General features: G+C 45.2%; 1 protein-coding gene across 1 annotated transcript in view; it reads left to right on the top strand.

Moving 5' to 3' along the window:
• LOC112251587 (SUN domain-containing ossification factor) overlaps positions 1–20,573 on the top strand; it is an 83,622-nt gene that overhangs the window by 48,761 nt on the left and 14,288 nt on the right. The window contains exons 2-14 of the mRNA XM_042322712.1: positions 2,806–2,935; positions 4,007–4,105; positions 4,174–4,529; positions 8,096–8,273; positions 8,820–8,946; positions 10,328–10,452; positions 10,559–10,626; positions 11,049–11,156; positions 11,241–11,346; positions 14,067–14,087; positions 14,382–14,437; positions 16,904–16,995; positions 18,469–18,534. Of these exons, the coding sequence (XP_042178646.1) occupies positions 2,806–2,935; positions 4,007–4,105; positions 4,174–4,529; positions 8,096–8,273; positions 8,820–8,946; positions 10,328–10,452; positions 10,559–10,626; positions 11,049–11,156; positions 11,241–11,346; positions 14,067–14,087; positions 14,382–14,437; positions 16,904–16,995; positions 18,469–18,534 (1,532 nt within the window). The remainder of the gene's footprint in view (positions 1–2,805; positions 2,936–4,006; positions 4,106–4,173; positions 4,530–8,095; positions 8,274–8,819; positions 8,947–10,327; positions 10,453–10,558; positions 10,627–11,048; positions 11,157–11,240; positions 11,347–14,066; positions 14,088–14,381; positions 14,438–16,903; positions 16,996–18,468; positions 18,535–20,573) is intronic.

The raw sequence follows: 20,573 nt of genomic DNA, 5'->3' as shown, positions 1-20,573 counted from the left end.
ATCAGCAATACAAAATTTGGTTTAATTATTTATTTACTAAATACCTAACTAATCACACAATTACATATACACAGAATGCAAATTATGTCATAAAGAAAACGTCCCTGGTGGACAGAGCCGACATGACGGCTGGCTCCACAAAGGGGTTTGGGTTTGAGTGAAAAAGCAGGAAGACTGAGGAACAAAGGGAATAAGCTGTGCTATCGTAAATACAGTATCTTATGCATTCTAAATTACCGCCCATTTGGAAAAGGAAAATGCAATATTTACTCTGAGCTGCGCTTCAATAGGTTGATTGTAGGTGGAAGGCCGTGTTGCCCAACAGAGATCTTCCTTGTCCTTTGAAGAGTGTCTCTGGTGGTAAACTGGTAATGTTGTAATATCGTCGTTGTGTGGTAGATTGGATACGTCGTTCGTCCTTTCCTAGCCCATGTTTACAGCTGCTGTTGCTAACTCAACGGCTAGGATGTCTCACTTCTTTAGTGAATATGAGTTCAAAGTTCATACTATTCGCAACCAAAGCTCACGCTGAGTTTGTCTAAGTTCTGTAGTTCACATATTAGTCCTTTTAACGTATGGACCGTCGTCGGAACTGAAAGTGACATTTTTGTCAAGGGCTTTATATAGGAGGGGAGAGAAGGGCGAGTTTAGAACCAATGTCTCTTCACAAGAGCGGGCCACTGAGTGAGCAGAGCTTTAACCTTAATTTCTCATTTGGAAGCTAAAATTACATTTAATCTTTTCACAAATAGTTTTAAATTGCACAATTCCATGTGAATCTGATAACTAGAATGTGTAGACTTTCCAAGATACAGTTTATATCGTCCTGTCATCAGTCATAATGTCTCATGCGCCAACTGATCTGGCATCGTATTCATTGAGTACCAACGCATATTTTCAACTGGTTGGATTACCGAAATATAGTTCCTTTCCCCCCACCTTTTGATGTTCCCAGACTCTCTATGTTTACAAAGGCTATTCAAGAGTCCTTCTGTAGAGTCAAGAGAGGAAAGGGAGAAAGGTATTTATGGGGGGTCCTAAACCTTACCCACTGGCCAACGTCATGACAACACAAACAACTGGATTATTCCTTTCATGCCCTGCCTTCAGTCCACTTGCCGATATCTGAACAAGAGAGCCTCATCGAAATAGCAACAAGCGGTTCTGTGAATTTAATTTCATCAGAAGCCACTGCCAGATTTCTGGATTGGGCTGCACTCTGAGTATCCTGCCTTGGCAAATCGCGCTGTTAAGACACTGAGGCCCTTTGCTACTATGAACCTATGTAAGAGTGGATTCTTGGCCCTCACAAGCATGAAAACTAAATACAGGCACAGACTGTGTGGAAAAAGATTTAAGACTGAGACTCTCCAATACAACCCAACATTGCAGAGTTATGTCAAATCAAATTTATTTATATAGCCCTTAGTACATCAGCCGATATCTCAAAGTGCTGTACAGAAACCCAGCCTAAAACCCCAAACAGCAAGCAATGCAGGTGTAGAAGCACGGTGGCTAGGAAAAATTCACTAGAAAGGCCAAACCCTAGGAAGAAACTTAGAGGAACCAGGCTATGAGTGGTGGCCAGTCCTCTTCTGGCTGTGCCTGGTTTCAAGCACACTCTTCTCATTAACCTGTGAGTTATTCAGTTTTTCGATGAACAAATAAGGTTTTATATGTACGATGATTAAATAAGGAGCAACATTATTGATTATTATTATTTGTGCCCTGGTCCTATAAGAGCGCTTTGTCACTTCCCACGAGCAGGTTTGTGACAAACACTTACACACACAATACTAAATGTATTGTGTGTGTGGCAGGCTTACAATGATGGGTACGCAGCTGGAGGTTGAATGTTTGAAGGTGTACGGGACTATAAAAGTTTGGGAACCACTGGTCTAGAAGATCAGAGTCCTTAACTTCACCATGGTAAACAACACACACAATGACCTGCCATCAAACTAATAGGCTAAAACATAGTCCAGATTGTGTGTGGCCTGACAGTGATGTCTGAGTGGTTAAGGTGAAGCTCTCAGGTTTCAGAGCAAGGGGTGTCTGTGTGAGGTGACAATTGCAGCGTCTAGCTGTTGTTTAGATGCATACTGGGCTTCAAAGACCAGGCCCGAGGGAAAAGTACATTGTGTAAAAACCATTTAATTAAAGTGTGTGTGAGGCTGAACATTGTGGACATGTTCAGGCAGGCCCCACGCTCATTGAGCCCTAACACACACACACACACACCCCAGGGACCCTCCCTCCCTTTCCTGCCACATCACCTCGGCCTTTACCCCTCTGATCAGATAAACACAAAAAAACCCTGCTCTACTTCTCTTTTTGTTCACCTGTTTATCTCGATGTTGTGCTCTTATGTAATATTAGACCTTTCCAGACTTTCTCTCTAGTACTAAGACCAAAAGGAATCCAGTGGCAGGGACGGCATTGGCAGGGCAGTTCTACAGTAGTTTGGTTCAGTGTTCAGCAAGCCCAGTCCTGTTCCTGTAAGGCAGCGGTGGCAAAGTTTGCATGGGGGTGGGGGACTTTGTAAAGCTGTCATCAAGGGTGGCTACACTTTTAAAAATTTGGTTACTACACTATTCCTTCTGTGTTAGTTAATAGTTCTGATGTCTTCACTATTATTCTATAATGTAGAAAATAGTCAAAATAAAGAAAAACCCTGGAATGAGTAAGTGTCCAAACTTTTGACTGGTGCTGCATGCATGCATAATTATTTTTCCACGCATGACAGCGTTGGTACCCCAGCTGTATTGTTCATTGTGTGTTACTGAGCCTGTCTCTGTCTTCCAGGTACCCCAGAAGTCATGTGTGTTGTTCAGAGCACAACTCGTCAGGTCCAGGTGTGTCTAGTGGAGACAGCAGCCCCCCAGAGCATCTTCACGACCATGAGCATGCGCAGTACCACAGGACGGACCTCAAGGTGAGGAGTTGTCTAAAGCACAAACGGACTGGACCACCAGGCTAATAATCCACTACTACATCTAGAATCAGTTACTTACTATGGGGTTTCAGCCAGAAAGGATCATGATCAGACCTGAGTTAACTAATTGTTTGCACGGTGACCCACCTAAAGCGTTTATTTTCCTCTGACCTACCAGTTCAACAAAGCCATGAGTGTGAATATGTTAAGGGAGGGGGAGAGGGTTGTGTAGTCCTATATGTGGGGTCATGCTTGACCTCCGGTGAAAGACAGAGGAGGTAAGGCCGTAATGAGTTTGGGATTTAGCCTAGGAAGTGGAGGAGAGGTGTTTGTATGTGTTCCTGACCTCTGGCTAGAGGTGAGTGGGGGTGGTATTTGGCTGAAGAGTTATGCAATACTTAACATTGGTGGTTGTTGTGCATTAGATTGTTGACTAGACCTCCTCCCAGCCCCTATTTCTGGCCCCTAGGCTGAGAGCAGGTCCGCTTACCCGGCCATAGTGTCTTCCTGAGACTATGATAAAGGTAATGTATCTATGCCCTGGCCAGGTCAGACCAGGGGCAGGCCACGGTTCACTCAGCTTTCCCCCAGACCCCATTAGGCCTCACTCAGACTTTGTTTTGACAGTATTAGGCAAATAAAGACTAATCCCTCTTGAACTGTCTCAGCCCATATTCACACACAACTCTGAACTGGGGGCCTGAGGGAGATGGGTGGGGGGCTGCCTTGTCAACACATATTTAGTCCTCGGGCATGTAAGTACAAGCCTGCTGCATGCTGGCATACTGTCAATGTACACATGGCAAACAGGCCTGTCTGTACTGTCGGAGCAGTGCTGTCAGTCCCTTATAGCCTTTTGTTCTGTCCCTCAGTCTAACAAAGAACTGTTTCTCAGCCTGAGACACTCACTCATTCTCCTGTTTTTTGGTGTTCTTCTATCATTCTGTCATGTCTTCTGGCGAAAGAGGCTAGCCTACTTCAGTTTACCATAGTGTCTGTAGAATTAAAACTTCCTATTCGAAGTGTCTGTGTGTGCGCCATGTTCTAACGGCGCGTGCGCCTGTTCCCCAGATGGAGTCCCCGAGGACACACGCACACTCCTCCTACGACGTGGGACTGGAGACAGAGAGGGCTGCACTAGAGGAGCCCAACACACACAACACTGAACAGGTAACAGACACACACACACACACACACACACCGACGGAGCGAATTGAACTGATGTGTGTGTTTTCCAGACTGTGAATCAGGAGGAGCCTGTAGTGGTAGAGGTCTGGTCAGCCCCAGAACCACACGCTGATCCTGAACCCCCCGCTGCTGCTGCTGAGCCAAGCACACAAATGACACAGCCTCACACACACACCCACCCAGAGCCCGATACACAACTCCCTCCCCTCCAGGACCAGGCAACTCCACCCTCCTCCACCCCATCGCCCAGCGATGACCTAGCCCAGGACCAAGCCTCCACAGACCCCCCAGCCCCGGCCGAGACCCGCAGTGATGCCCTGGCAGAACCCAGCCCAGCCCCGGCCACAGAAGACCCACAACACACACCTACCTCTACCTCTCACACCCCTGCTCCAGCCCCAGCCAGGTAATACTGCTTCATTCTATAGCTAGGTGACTCCTGATATCTCCAGGAGTGAGGACTATAATTGTCTTAATCTGTTTTTGACTAGTACTTTCTTTTTGCTAGCTAGGGCCACCTACTTCAAGTGCTCCCGGTCTTCCTAATAGCCCACTTGGTGTGTGTGAAATGCTGACTGCTCATAACTTGAAGATAGTTATTGACACATCAACCAGGATTAAGGGGCAGGAAGGGCCCACATCACTCGCTCACTTGAATATCTTCCCTAGTTACTTTTCAGATCTAATTTTGCTCTTTTGTAGCTTTGGCAACTATGTGTGTGTTCTCTCAGTTCGCTCCTCTCCATGTAGGCTTTAAAGACGCTCCCCAAACCTTGGCTGCAACCCAACTCATTTAGTGTACCCTGCGAGAACAATATGGAATTCCTGGTCTCCGGCAGCGTTTTGGAACTTCCGAGTTAATCTCAGCCTATGCTGCCCTGACGAAGACCCAGACGAATACATGGATTACCCCAGAGAACACTACTACTCCAGCTGCTCTCCATCTGACTACGTTTTCTCTCATAGTCCAAGAGCATCTGGTCGTCGCGGTGGTGGCACAGGGCTATTTTCTCCCTCTCTCACCTGTCCATCTCCTCATTTGAATTCCATGCTGTCACTGTCACTTGTCCACTCAAGCTTAACATTGTCATCTATCACCTGCCAGGTGCCGTTAGGGAGTTCTTCAATGAGTTTGACACCTTGACAAGCTTATTGCCCGACGATGGCTCACCACTCTTCGTACTTGGTGACTTCAACCTCCTGACATCTGCCTTTGATTCACTTCTTTACAACTCTTTCATTCCCCTTCTTGCCTGTTTTGACCTCACACTTTCCCAGTCCCCTCTTACTCACAAGGCAGGCAATACGCTTGACCTCATCTTTATTAGAGGCTGCTTTCCTTCTAATGTCACTGTAACCTCTCCAGGTCTCTGATCACTACTTTGTTTCCTTTTCTGTCTCCCTTTCCTCCAACCTTAACCACTCAGCCTCTACCCAGATGGTCATGGGCCGTCACAATCTTTACTCTCACTCTCACTCCTCTCCTCTTCTATCATCTCTCCCTTCTGATAATTCCTTCTCCCTCCTGTCTCCTGACTCTGCCTCTTTGACCCTACTATCCTCCCTTTCTGCTTCTTATGACTCGTATTGTCCTCTTCCCCCGACCGGCTCGGCTCTCCCCTCCTGCTCCGAGTAACTCATTGCGAGCTTACAGGGCTGTGGCCAGCTGAGTGAAAACTTTCGGAGGACCTATTGTCCTTTTCACTCCCTCCTCTCTACCTTCTCTTCTCCTGTCTACTGCTAAAGCCACTTTCTATCACTCTAAATGTCAAGCTTCTGCCTTCTCCCTCCTTAATCCTCCTCCCTCTCTGCGGGTGACTTTGTCAATCACTTTGAAAAGGTTGATGACATTTGCTGCTCATTCACTCAGCTTATTAAGTCCACTGGTCCCACTCCCCTACGCCTTGATCACATTCTCCCCTCTCTCTGCAGAGGAAATCTTGTGATTAGTGAGGTCCGGCCGCCCGACAACGTTCCTACTCAACCCCATCCCCTTCTCCAGACCATCTCTGGAGACCTTCTCCCATTCCTCACTTCCCTCGTCAACTCATCCCTGACCACTGGCTGCATTTCCCTGACTTCAAAATGGCCCGAGTCGCTTCCCTCCTCAAGAAACAAACACACTTTAACGTCAAATCCTACAGACCGGTATCACTTCATGATTCTCTTTCCAAAACACTTGAGGGTGCTGTCTCTGAACAACTCTCTCACTATCTCTCTCAAAATGATCTTCTTGACCCTAACCAGCTTCAAGACGGGTCACTCAACCGAGACTGCTCTTCTCTGTGACAGAGGCTCTCCTCACTGCCAAAGCTGACTCTCTCTCTTCTGTTCTCATCCTCCTAGATCTATCTGCTGCCTTCGACACTGTGAACCATCAGATCCTCCTCTCCACCCTCAGGGCTGGGTGTTTCAGGCTCTGCACTTTCTTGGATTGCATCCTACCGGGCAGGTTGCTCCTACCAGGTGACATGGAGAGGACCTGTGTCTGCACCACAGTCTCCTCACTACTGGTGTCCCCCAGGTCTCTTGGTCCTTTCCTCTTCTCTCTCTACACCAAGTCCCTCGGCTCTGTCATATCCTCACATGGTCTCTCCTATCATTGCTATGCGGATGACACTCACCTACTTTTCGGCTTCCCCCTTCTGACACCCAGAAGGCAACATGCATCTCTGCAAGCCTGGCAGTTATCTCCGCTTGGATGTCGGTCCACCACCCTAAGCTCCACCTTGACAAGACGTAGCTGCTCTTCCTCCCGGGGAAGGGCTGCCTGCTCCAAGAACTCTCCATCACTTTTGACAACTCCACGGTGTCCTCATCAAAGCAGTGACCCGCTCCTGCAGGTTCATGCTCTACAACATCCGTAGAGTACAACCCTTCCTCATACAGGAAGCCGCGCAGGTCCTAATCCAGGCACTTGTCATCTCCCGCCTGGAATACTGCAACTCTGTTGGCTGGGGTCCCCACTTGTGCCATCAAACCCATGCAACGTATCCAGAACACTGCAGCCCGCCTGGTGTTCTACCTTCCCAAGTTCTCTCATGTCACCCGGCTCCACCCGGCTCCTCCCATGTCACCCGGCTCCTCCCATGTCACCCGGCTCCTCCCATGTCACCCGGCTCCTTCCTCACACTCCACTGGCTTCCAGTAGAAGCTCACATCCACTACAAGACCATGGTACTTACCTACAGAGCAGCAAGGGGAACTGCACCTCCCTACCTTCAGGCTCTGCTCAAACCCTACACCCCAACCCGAGCACTCCGCTCTGCCACCTTTGGTCTCTTGGCCCTCCCACCCCTACAGGAGGGCAGCTCCCACTCAACCCAGTACAAGCTCTTCTCTGTCCAGTGTCTCCCTGAAGCTAGGACAGCAGAGTCCCTGCCCATCTTCTGAAAACATCTGAAACACTACCTCTTCAAAGAGTACCTTAAATAATCCCCTTGCACCCTCTCCTCAAAAAGCCTTTAGTGAATGAACACTTGCACTTGACTCTTTTCCCCTTTACTAGCTCTGACTTTGCTGAGAGTACATTTTTCTTCAATGAAGTAGCTTACTAACTCTATGTGGTTGTCCCACTATCTATCTTAAGATGAGTGCACTGCTAAATGACTAAAATGAGAAATGTGTATTGTACGTGTGATGTATATGAGATGTTCTGTTAATATAGCAGAATTATGGGTCCACGACAACTTCCTCTTTGGTATAAATGAAGTATTTATCGTATCGTAAGAGGTGGTGTCACTAGTCAACCTCTGATGTACATTGCTATTTAACTGATATTGCCTTTGGGCTGAAATAGTTTTTTGTTGTCGAGTTTTTCACGTAATTATAATTTTAAAAATTAAAATGCCCCTTTATACACGGTAGGAATGTTATTGAAATAAAATACTGTGGATCCAGATTGTTTCTCCTTTCAACCCCTCTAACCCGCTCTTCTGTCCTCCACTCGCCTTCTCTCCCTCTCCCCCATAGTGGTGATGCTGACCTAGTGGAGAGCCAGTCAGAGCAGGATCAAATTCAGGCTGGTTCTGATTCTGATGTCCAAGCATCTGTCAGCCCAGAGGACCCAGACCAGGACCAAGGTCTACCAGAGCTGGACCTGGGGGGAAACACCTCCCACAGGCACCAAGACACCGACCAAGACCAGCAGGTGAGAGGGAGTCCTACAACCTATTCCTCAGTGTTTCAGAGAGTAGACCGTTAGTTATGCCACTGACTGTAAATGTAATGGGAGTGTAGAGGTTTACGTGTGAGCATTGGGGGGAGGAGCTACACACAGCTTGGCAGCCAATCCTGCAAAATCCTTCATTCAGTAAATGAACCCTCTGCTCCCTCTGCCTTTCTCTTACTTGGAGGAGGGATGGAAGGGAGGGAGTGAGCGAGAGAATGGAAGAAGAGGGTGGGAGTGAGAGAAGAAGAGGGTCAGCCTTTGTTTGTAGATGGTGATGAATTAAAAGCCCTGTCCAGTATTGGTACAGAGCTGTTCTGTTCTCCAACTACATTGGCTGCAGACAGACAGAGCTGAACCGGATTGGCCCGTATCTGTGTGTTAATGAACAGCCTTTGCCATTTGGTGGCTTTGTCGACCGTTCTGGGGTCTTATCAAGTGATTGTGTAATATATAAATTGTATGACGTGTCTGTATGACGTGTCTGTATGACGTGTCTGTATGACGTGTGTCTCTATACCTGTCAAGGCAGTGGATCAGGTGGATGCCAGTGATGCCAGCGCTATTGAGACGGACCCCTCAGTGCCCAGTAAGGAGGACATCCCAACCTTCGACGAGTGGAAGAAACAAGTCATGGAGGTGGAGAAAGAGAAGAGTAAGAAACACACACAGGGACACAGTTCCCATCATTAATATCATGTTCAGGAGAAGCTCAGTGACCATGAAGAAGGCATGATGGTCGCAACAGTCATTTTTCAGACAAACTAGTGCAGAGACCTCACAAATCTCTTTCCTCCTTTCAACTCACTTGATCTCTTTCTCTCTTCCCTCCATCTTCCTCCTTCCCTCTTCTTTCTCTCTATCCCTCAGTTTCTCCCCTCTTGCCTTTCATTCTTGAATCTCTTCCCTCTGAATGAGGGCAGTATGGGTACTGGACCGTGTGTGTGTGTGTGTGTTGTCAACCTCTCACCCTCCTCCTCTGAGGCAGCACTCTTTCTCCACCGTCATGAATGGCCCGGTCTACTGGAGCAGAAGGACACAGACCAACAGACATGCATGAGTTCACACACACTCTCAAACTGCACGCCACATGCACTGCACACACACACACACACACACAAAAATACTTCCAGATTGCGTACAGTAACCTCACACTCTTAGATCATAGACAGCGTGGCAGGGTCAGTTAACCCATTGTGTTATTATCCGCTGGGCTAGAAACTGGACCTTGTGTAGATCTCCTGTCCTCAGCGTCACCATCACAGACCAGACAGACACATTTATAAACAGATGGCGTGACGGTGGTAATTGTGTACTACGTCATCCATTTCATATGTTTTCTTTTTTTTTTAATTTGTACACTATGTTACGGATTTGGAAGTGTTTAAGGTCCCGGACTGCATCTTTCTCACACACACACGTTTTGTTCTATCCTCGTGGGGACTTAAAATCCTATTTTCCCTAACCTAACTCCTAAACCTCTAACCACTAACCCCTTAAAGGCTCTGCATGTTCAATCTGACTTCTGACGAGGCCGTACAGCATTTACTGCCATGCAGCCTCCACAGACGTCAGGGTTTCATCCTTATTGCGCTGAACAGAGCTGTTGTCAAGGAAGTGCGTTTGTGTTTATACAAGATATACCATCCCCACCTGCCGTCAACCAATCATGTCAATGTGGAGTTATACGGAGTCCTCCACATAGTTAAAACATTTGAGAGGAGCACAGCAATGCGGTACGGAGCTTGATTTGGCCTCTGCATGCCCCCAGAAGCTCGGCAATTGCGTCACACCCTCCATATGAAGTTTCCGACCACATTTTCGGATCGAGCATAAATAGGGTTTTACCCTAGTAGTAACCCTAAACTTAACCCCTAAAGCTTAAAATAGCCTTTGTTGAAATGGGAAATTTCCCCACGGGAGAATTTTACTTTTTTTTTACTATCCTTGTGGGGACTTTTGGGGGATTTTAGGTCCCCTCAAGGATAGAAGAACCAACCCACACACACACCTCTTAACCCCCCTGTCTTCTCCAGCTCTGTCCCTCCATACCTCTTCAAGTGGAAGCCCCCCTGTGAAGAAGGTACAGAAGAACTTTAAAAACAACTATGCTTCTGTGGAGTGTGGCGCTAAGATACTGTCAGCTAACACAGAGGCCAAGGTAACACACAAGTCTTTATGTTCTTAGAACTGTAAGAATCCGTCCATTGACTCATTATGTGTCTCATATTTGCCATTTTGTTCTCTCTATCCTCTCTGGTTTCCAGAGTACATCTGCTATCCTCATGGAGAATATGGACCTGTACATGCTGAACCCCTGCAGCATCAAGATCTGGTGAGTCACACACACATTCGAGGGGCGTGCTGATGCAGGAGACGTTGTCATTTTTGCTTCAGTTAAGATTGTGCAAGAGGGATACACCGTTCGAAACAATCATGAGAATAAATAAAGGTGTCAGATTTTCAATCTAGTCATCTCTCGTTGTTTAATTTTGTGGACATTTTGCCCTTCTACCTCTTTCTCCTGGTCCTGGCTGCTCTCTGTGGAGCTGCAGCGTGACAATGGGTTACTCAGTGTTCTGCTTTGCTGTTTCCTCCAGAAACACACACGCACACATTGTCCCCTCAGCACGTGTGACCCCAACTGCCAACCATCTGCCCAGGCAGAGGTCAAGGGGAGAGCAGGCAGCTGGAAATGATCTCACATTACCATTCCTCATCTACCTCTCTATTCCTCTTCCCCTTTTCTCTCTCTAGGTTTGTGATAGAGCTGTGTGAGCCCATCCAGGTGAAACAGTTGGACATCGCTAACTTTGAACTCTTCTCCTCCACACCTAAAGACTTCCTGGTCTCCATCAGCGACAGGTATATGCACACCCTTCCTGTTTCTCTCAGGACACACACACACGCCCCTCTGACCACCCCTCTCGTTCTCTTGCTCTCTCTCAGGTATCCCACCAACAAGTGGTTGAAGTTGGGAACGTTCCACGCCCGTGACGAGCGCACCGTCCAGAGCTTCCCATTGGATGAACAGCTCTACGCCAAATACATCAAGGTACATACTTACACAGTCACACCTACACACACACACACACACACACTGCAAACACCCATACACAGACAAACTGCAGACACACACACCATTTGAATTCTATTTTCTAAGCCCAGGTAAATTCCTCATCACTTCACAACAGGTTTCCTATGTCATCAACATGAGACTGGCTCCCTACTGAAACCTCACATCATATATGTGATTGTGAGGGTGAAAATGTGGAAGGAAATATTCTGAGGGTGTTGATGTATTTCAGCTACCTTTCCTCCCTACTTCTATGTGTAATAAATACAGTACAAATACAGTAAAGAAGTATTGGAAAGTGCCTACTATATTGTAGTCTTTCAACTCTGCTCCTCCTCGCCATCTTCTCTTATCTAACGCTTTAAGTGTTATTACATTTATTTATTTAATTCTTGGGAGATTTTTTTGTGTTGTTGGGTTAATATGAATATGCCACTGTTACCAAATGATGAATTGTAATTTTACAAACTACTGTGTGAATAGGTCCAAAGTTGATTTAGTTTCAAGAAGAACTGAAGCTGATATCAACCTGATATGTCTTGTTCTGATGTGTGTCTGTCTAGGTTGTCTGTGTGTCTGTCTAGGTTGTCTGTCTAGGTTGTCTGTGTGTCTGTCTAGGGTGTCTGTCTAGGGTGTCTGTCTAGGGTGTCTGTCTAGGGTGTCTGTCTAGGGTGTCTGTCTAGGGTGTCTGTCTAGGGTGTCTGTCTGTCTGTCTAGGTGTCTGTCTGTGTCTGTCTAGGGTGTCTGTCTAGGGTGTCTGTCTAGGGTGCCTGTCTAGGGTGCCTGTCTAGGGTGCCTGTCTAGGGTGCCTGTCTAGGGTGCCTGTCTAGGGTGCCTGTCTAGGTGCCTGTCTAGGGTGCCTGTCTAGGGTGCCTGTCTAGGGTGCCTGTCTAGGTTGTCTGTGTGTGTGTGTGGCTACCTCTTCCCTACTCCTCTAAAGTAACTGCTATGAATACTTACAGTGCATTCTGAAACTATTCGGAACCCTTGACTTTTTCTACATTTTGTTATGTTACAGCCTTATTCTAAAATGGATTAAATACAAATAAATCCTCAGCAATCTACACATTATACCCCATAATGACAAAGCGAAAACAGGTTTTTAGACATGTTTGCAAATTTATTACAAATAAAAAACATACCTTATTTACATAACTATTCAGACTCAAAATTGAGCGCAGATGAAATCCTGTTTCCATTGATCATCCTTGAGATGTTTCTACAACTTCATTGGAGTCCACCTGTGGTAAATTCAATTGATTGGCCATGATTTAGAAAGGCACACACCTGTCTATATAAGATCCCACAGTTGACGGTACATGTCAGAGCAAAAACCAAGCCATGAGGTCGAAGGACCCTAAGGTCCCTAAGTGGCCCCCATCATTCTTAAATGGATGATGTTTGGAACCACCAAGACTATTCCAAGAGCTGGCCGTCCGGCCAAACTGTGCAATCGAGGGAGAAGGGCCTTGGTCAGGGAGGTGACTAAGAACCCGATGGTCACTCTGACAGAGCTCTAGAGTTTCTCTGTGGAGATGGGAGAACCTTCCAGAAGGACAACCATCACTGCAGCACTCCACCAATCAGGCCTTTATGGTGTGGCCAGACGGAACCACTCTAAAGTAAAAACCACATAACAGCCCACTTGGAGTTTGCCAAAAGGCACCTACAGACGGTCAGAAACATGATTCTCTGGTCTGATGAAACGAAGACTAAACTCTTTGGTCTGAATGCGAAGTGTCACGTCTGGAGGAAACCTGGCACCATCACTATGATGAAGTTTGGTGGTGGCAGTATCATGCTGTGGGGATGTTTTTCAGTGGTTGGGACTGGCAGGCTAGTCAGGATCGAGGCAAAGATGAAGGGTGCAAAGTACAGAGAGATCCTTCATGAAAACCTGCTCCAGAGCGCTCAGGACCTCAGACTGGGGTGAAGATTCACCTTCCAACAGGACAATGACCCTAAGCACATAGCCAAGACAATGCAGAAGAGGCTTCGAGACAAGTCTCTGAATGTCCTTGAGTGGCCCAGCCAAAGCCCAGACTTGAACCCAATCTAACATCTCTGAAGAGAACTGAAAATGGCTGTGCAGCAACGCTCCCTATCCAACTTGACAGAGCTTGAGAGGATCTGCAGAGAATAATGGGAGGATCTCCCAAATACAGGTATACCAAGATTGTAGCGTCATACCTAAGACTCAAGGCTGTAATTTCTGCCAAAGGTGCTTCAACAAAGTACTGAGTAAAGTGTCTGAATACTTGTGAAAAAATTAAATTCCTGTTTTTTATTTTAATAAATTCCCAAATTTCTATAAACGTGTTTTTCTTTGTCATTATGGGGTATTCTGGGAAGATTGAGGGGGGAAAACAATTTAATCCATTATAGAATAAGGCTGTAATGTAACAAAATGTGGGAAAAGTCTAGGGGTCTGACAACTTTCCGAATGCACTGTATAATACATTTCCCTTTTAATGCTATTTGTACCTTATTTTGCTTCGTATACCTTACCCTTAATTGCTTTATACTTGTAGTCTCTTGTAGAGCAAGCATTCAGTCAACACTGTTATGTTGTCAGGAAATCATTTTACGAAAATGCCAAAAAAAGGACCAGTTGCTTGACTTGCTTGTGGCATGAATCAGCCTTTTCCTGATTTCTCTCCTTTTCCCCTCTCTCTCTCTGTCTCGACCTCTTGCATCAGATGTTCATCAAGTACATAAAGGTTAGCATTCTTCTCTTTTAGAGGCTGTAAATATGCAATGATGCGTTCTATAATGTACCATAATGGGGAGCTTTGGTGGCAGTGCACAGATACTGTAATGCATGACCAAAACCAACTAAAACAAAACACACATTAATAAAAACATATCATCAGCTTGGCAAGTTCTACAACATCACCTTTAATTTAGTATAGACGTTATTGGATGACTAGAATGTTAGTGTTGCTGGGTGGTTTAATTAACTAGGTGTGAGTGCTTTACCAGTGGTTTAACCCTTCCTCTCCCCTTCCCTCCAGGTGGAGCTCATCTCCCACTTTGGATCAGAACACTTCTGTCCCCTCAGCCTCATCAGGTTAGAGATGTATAGAGGGAGGGAAGGAAGGAGTGGTAGAGAGACTGTCATTTCACTTTTTACAGATGCAGTGCTATGAAAAAGTATTTGCCCCCTTATTTTCTGTATTTTTGATCAGATCTTCAACTGAAACCTAATATTAGATAAAGGGAACCTGAGGTTACAAATAACCCCCCAAAAAGTATGCTTATATTATTTATTTAATTAGGTTATCCAGCACCCAATTCCCCTGTGGGAAAATGATTTGCCTCCTTAAACTCTAACTGGTTGTGCCACATAGCTACAATGACTGCAACCAAATGCTTCCTGTAGTTGTTGATCGGTCTCTACCATTGCTTGGAGGGAGTCTGGCCCAATCTTGCATTCAGAACTGCTTTAACTCAGTGACATTTGTGGGTTTTCACGCATGAACTGCTTGTTGCATGCATGAACTGCATTCTCCTGTAGAATTCTCTGATACAGAGCAGAATTCAGGGTTCCATCTATTAACCGGTCTCGGACTGGTGTTCCGCTAGCGGAATATTCACTTACCTTTGATCTCCATCAGAATGCACTCCCAGGAATCGCAGTTCCACAGTAAATGCTTATTTTGTTTGATAATGTCCATCATTTATGTCCAATAGCTTCTTTTGTTAGGGCGTTTGATAAACAAATACAAAAGTGTGATCTGGTCCATTCGGACGAAACGTTCAAAAAGTTATATTACATGTCGAAGATTCTATACTTAGTTTGACAGGTTTCTATCTTTAGGATGATTTTATCATAAATGTTCAATAATGTTCCAACCGGAGAATTCCATTGTCTGTTGAAAAGCAATGAAACGACAGCTACCTCTCAAGTGAAAGCGCGTGACTGAGAACGAGGCTGTAGGCAGACCACTGATTCAAAGAGCTCCCATCCGGTCCCACATCACATGAGAAGCCTGAAACAACATTCTAAAGACGGTTGACATCTAATGGAAGCCTTGGGAAGTACAAAATAACCCATATCCAACTGTGTATTCGATAGGGGTGAGTTCAAAAACTACAAACTTCAGATTTCCCACTTCCTGTTTGGATTTTTTTCTCAGGTTTTTGCCTGCCATATGAGTTCTGTTATACTCCCAGACATCATTCAAACAGTTTTAGAAACTTCAGAGTGTTTTCTATCCAATACTAATAATAATATGCATATATTAGCATCTGGGACTGAGTAGGAGGCAGTTCACTCTGGGCACGCTATTCATCCAAAAGTGAAAATGCTGCCCCCTATCCCAAAGAAGCTAAGGCAAGTCGTCCAGGTCCTGAGGCAGCAAAGCATCACACTACCACCACCACCATGTTTGATAGTTGGTATGAGGCTCTTACTGTGGAATGCAGTGATTGATTTTCACCAGGCATAATGGGACCCATGTAGTCCAAAAAGCACCTGGGTGATCATCCAGACTCTGGATGATCCATAACGTACTATGGACAGATGAGTCAAGCATGGTGTTGGTAGTGTGATGTTTGACAACGCTTTGTTGCAACAGGACCTAGACGACTTGTCTTAATAGAAGGAACCATGAATTCTGCTCTGTATCAGAGAATTCTACAGGAGAATGTCAGGCCATCTGTCTGTGAGCTGAAGCTGAAACGCAGCTATGTCATGCAGCAAGACAATAATCCAAAACACACAATCAAGTCTAATTGGGAATGGCGTAGGCAAAGTCCAGACCTAGTCCCGATTTGACATGTTGTGGCAGGACTTCAAACAAGCAGTTCATTGTTAAAAAAAACACATGTTGCTGTTACAGCAGTTCTGAATGGAAGAGTGGGCCAGAATTCCTCCACAGCGATGTGAGAGATTGATCAACATCTAGCGACGTGAGAGATTGATCAACAACTACAGGAAGTGTTTGATTGGAGTCAATGTAGCCAAAGGTGGCACAACCAGTTAGTGTAAGGGGGCAATTACCTTTTCACACCAGGGCATTGGGTGTTGCTTAACATTGTTTAAGAAATGAATTAAATAAGTATGTAGTTATTGTTATTTGTTCATTCAGGTTCCCTTGATCTAATATTAGGTTTTGGTTGAAGATCTGAAATCAAAAGAAAAACACCCTTTCTGTCCCCTTTTAACTGGAACTAAGTTCACATCCACTTAACTGCTGCTACTCTGTAGATAAACTACATGTTAAGGTGTACATTCTCTCAGTCGATAAGGTTAAAGGGTTGATGTATATATGAATGTGCAGTTACAGTACAGACATGTCCCTGATGTTGAACCTCTCACTCAAACCCACATCCCCTCAGGGCTGGTGTTTGAGTTAGAGAATACTATAGGGAACAGTGTACTCTCAGCAACATGTCAACCCACCTGTCAGTTTTCTGACAAATTTCATGTTAGCCTAAGCATAATTCCTCTCTTTCAGCTGTATATGATAAATGTAACCAGATGTTAGTTTGTGTGTGTGTTATATAACAGTGTGTGTGTGTGTGTTTACAGGGTGTTTGGTACCAGTATGGTGGAGGAATATGAAGAGATTGCAGATTCTCAGTACCCCTCAGAGAGGCTGGAGTACCTTGATGAGGATTATGGTGAGATGGTACACTGTGTTTGATAATCGGTTATGAAAGAGATTGTGTTCTCAATAAAGTACCTGATTAGGTGCATCAAAGCAGGGACCGAGAGACTGAAAAACAGCTTCGAACTCAAGGCCATCGACTGTTAGACAGCAATCACTTACACAGAGAGGCTGCTGCCTACATACAGACTTGAAATCATTGGCTACTTTAATACATGGATCACTAGTCACTTTAATCATGTTTATATATATTGGATCACCCATGTACACTACAGATCACAAGTTTGGGGTCACTTAGAAATGTCCTTGTTTTTGAAAGAAACACACGTTTTTTTTGTCCATTGAAATAGTGTAGACTTTGTTAATGTTGTAAATGACTATTGTAGCTGGAAACGTCTGATTTTTAATGGAATATCTACATAAGCGTACAGAGGCCCATTATCGGCAACCATCACTCCTGTGTTCCAATGGCACGTTGTGTTAGCTAATCCAAGTTGATCCCTTTAAAAGGCTAATTGATCATTAGAAAAACCTTTTGCAGTTGTTAGCATAGCTGAAAACTGTTGTTCTGATTGAAGAAGCAATAAAATTGGCCTGTAGACTAGTTGAGTATCTGGAGCGTCAACATTTGTGGGTTTGATTACAGGCTCAAAATGGCCAGAAACAAATAACTTTCTTCTGAAACTCGTCAGTCTTGTTGCGAGAAATTGCCAAGAAACTGAAAATCTTGTACAACGCTGTGTACTACTCCCTTCACAGAACAGCGCAAACTGGCTCTACCAGAATATAAAGGATTGGGAGGCCCCGGTGCACAACTGAGCCAGAGGACAAGTACATTAGTGTGTCTAGTTTGAGAAACAGATGCCTCACAAGTCCTCAACTGGCAGCTTCATTAAATAGTACCCGCAAAACACCAGTCTCAATGTCAACAGTGAAGAGGCGAATCATGGATGCTGGCCTTCTAGGCAGAGTTGCAAAGAAAAAGCCATATCTCAGACTGGCCAATAAAAAGAAAAGATTGCGATGGACAAAAGAACACAGACACTGGACAGAGGAACTCTGCCTAGAAGGCCAGCATCCCGGAGTCGCCTCTTCACTGTTGATGTGGAGACTGTATTTCTGATCAATTTGATGTTATTTTAATGGACAAAAAATGTGCTTTTTTTTCAAAAGCAGGGACATTACTAAGTGACCCCAAACTTTCGAAAGGTAGTGTATATACTGCATTTTATACCATCTATTGCATTTTGCCTATGCTGCTCTGTCATTGCTCATGCATATGTGTATATATTCTTATTCCATTCCTTTACTTAGATTTGTGTGTATTAGGTAGTTATTGGAAATTGTTAGATATTCCTGCACTGTCGGAACTAGAAGCACAAGCATTTCACTACACTTGCAATAACATCTGCCAACCATGTGTATGTGACCAATAACATTTTATTTGATTTAAATAATCTTTAGATTTTTTTCCCCTTATCTACAGACTACCCTCCTGGGTACCTCCACTCTGAGGACAAGGGGTCCAAAAATCTGCTGGGCTCTGCCACAAGTACGTACGTACACACAGACACACAATCACGTCAGATTGTTTTGAGCCTACAGTGCCTTAAAGGTTTTCACACCCCTTGACCTTTTCCACATTTTGTTGTTACAGCCTGAATTTAAAAGGGATTACGCTGAGATTAGTTTATCACTGGCCTATACACAAATACCCCATAATGTGAAAGTGGAATTATGTTTTTTGAGATTAATTCAAAACTGAAATAAATGTCTTGAGTCAATAAGTATTCAACCCCTTCAAGCCTAAATAAGTTCAGGAGTAAAAATGTGTTTAACAAGTCATGTAATAAATTGCATGGACTCTGTGTGCAGTAATAGTGTTTAATGTGATGTTTGATTGACTACCTCATCTCTACCCCACACATACAATAATATGTAAGGTCCTTCAGTTGAGCAGTGAATTTCAAACACAGAATGGAGCTAAGCACAGGCAAATTCCTAGAGGAAAACCTGGTTCAGTCTGCTTTCTACACTGGGAGATGACTTCATCTTTCATCAGGGCAATAACCTAAAACACAAGGCCACATCTACACTGGAGTCGCTTACCAAGAAGACAGAGAATGTTCGTGAGCAGCAGAGTTACAGTTTTGACTTAAATCTACTTGAAAATCTATGGCAAAACCTGAAAATGGTTGACTGGGAATGCTCAACAAACAATATGACAGAGCTTGAAGAATTTTGAAAATAATAATGGGCAAATGTTGCACAGTCCAGGTGTGGAAAGCTCTTCGAGACTTACCCAGAAAGACTCACAGCTGTCATCGCCACCACGAAGTATTGACTCGGGTGTGTGAATACTTATGTAATTTAGGTATTTCTGTATTTGCTCAAATTTCAAAAATATTTATTCACTTTGTCGTTATGGGGTATTGTGTGTAGATGGGTAAGAAAGAATCCATTTTGAATTCAGGCTGTAACACAATGTGGAATAAGTCAAGGGATATGAATCATTTCTGAAGGAACTGTAGATTCACATGGCACATGATTGCATTAACATGGGTAACTTGATATCCTGGCTGAGCGTCAGTTCTCTATTGTATCTAATCACATCATATAATTGATCTCCAGAATTGGCTCTAAAACAGGTTGTGTTTCTTGGAGAATGGAGAGACTAGAAGCTGCTTTCCTTGAATACATGAAGTCCTGAATGTTCTATCAGTTGCTGTATTCCCACTCACACACACATTCACACACACACAGAGCGGGTTAGCGACTGACGTATATAACTCTGCTACACACACTGGAGCTCCTGTTTCTCCCTGCCTCTATGGGGGAGGGACTGGTATTGCAATGAGGCTGTAATCAGATTGGCTAAGACCCCCCACACACACACACACGTTCAACATTGAGAAAACAGACTGACCCATTCCTACACGACCCCCACCCCAATTCGGTGAGAGAAAACAAGCAGAGACTGGCAGGGTCTTCTGTAGCCAAGCAGAGACTGGCAGGGTCTTCTGTAGCCAAGCAGAGACTGGCAGGGTCTTCTGTAGCCAAGCAGAGACTGGCAGGGTCTTCTGTAGCCAAGCAGAGACTGGCAGGGTCTTCTGTAGCCAAGCAGAGACTGGCAGGGTCTTCTGTAGCCAAGCAGAGACTGGCAGGGTCTTCTGTAGCCAAGCAGAGACTGGCAGGGTCTTCTGTAGCCAAGCAGAGACTGGCAGGGTCTTCTGTGGCAGCCAAGCAGAGACTGGCAGGGTCTTCTGTAGCCAAGCAGAGACTGGCAGGGTCTTCTGTAGCCAAGCAGAGACTGGCAGGGTCTTCTGTAGCCAAGCAGAGACTGGCAGGGTCTTCTGTAGCCAAGCAGAGACTGGCAGGGTCTTCTGTCTGGCAGGGTCTTCTGTAGCCAAGCAGAGACTGGCAGGGTCTTCTGTAGCCAAGCAGAGACTGGCAGGGTCGTCTGTAGCCAAGCAGAGACTGGCAGGGTCGTCTGTAGCCAAGCAGAGACTGGCAGGGTCGTCTGTAGCCAAGCAGAGACTGGCAGGGTCTTCTGTCTGTAGCCAAGCAGAGACTGGCAGGGTCTTCTGTAGC

The sequence above is a fragment of the Oncorhynchus tshawytscha genome, linkage group LG05, assembly GCF_018296145.1.
Source record: "Oncorhynchus tshawytscha isolate Ot180627B linkage group LG05, Otsh_v2.0, whole genome shotgun sequence".
Lineage (NCBI taxonomy): Eukaryota > Metazoa > Chordata > Actinopteri > Salmoniformes > Salmonidae > Oncorhynchus > Oncorhynchus tshawytscha.
The sequence above is the reverse complement of the archived record's forward strand: the minus strand, read 5'-3'. Positions and strand labels throughout refer to the sequence as shown.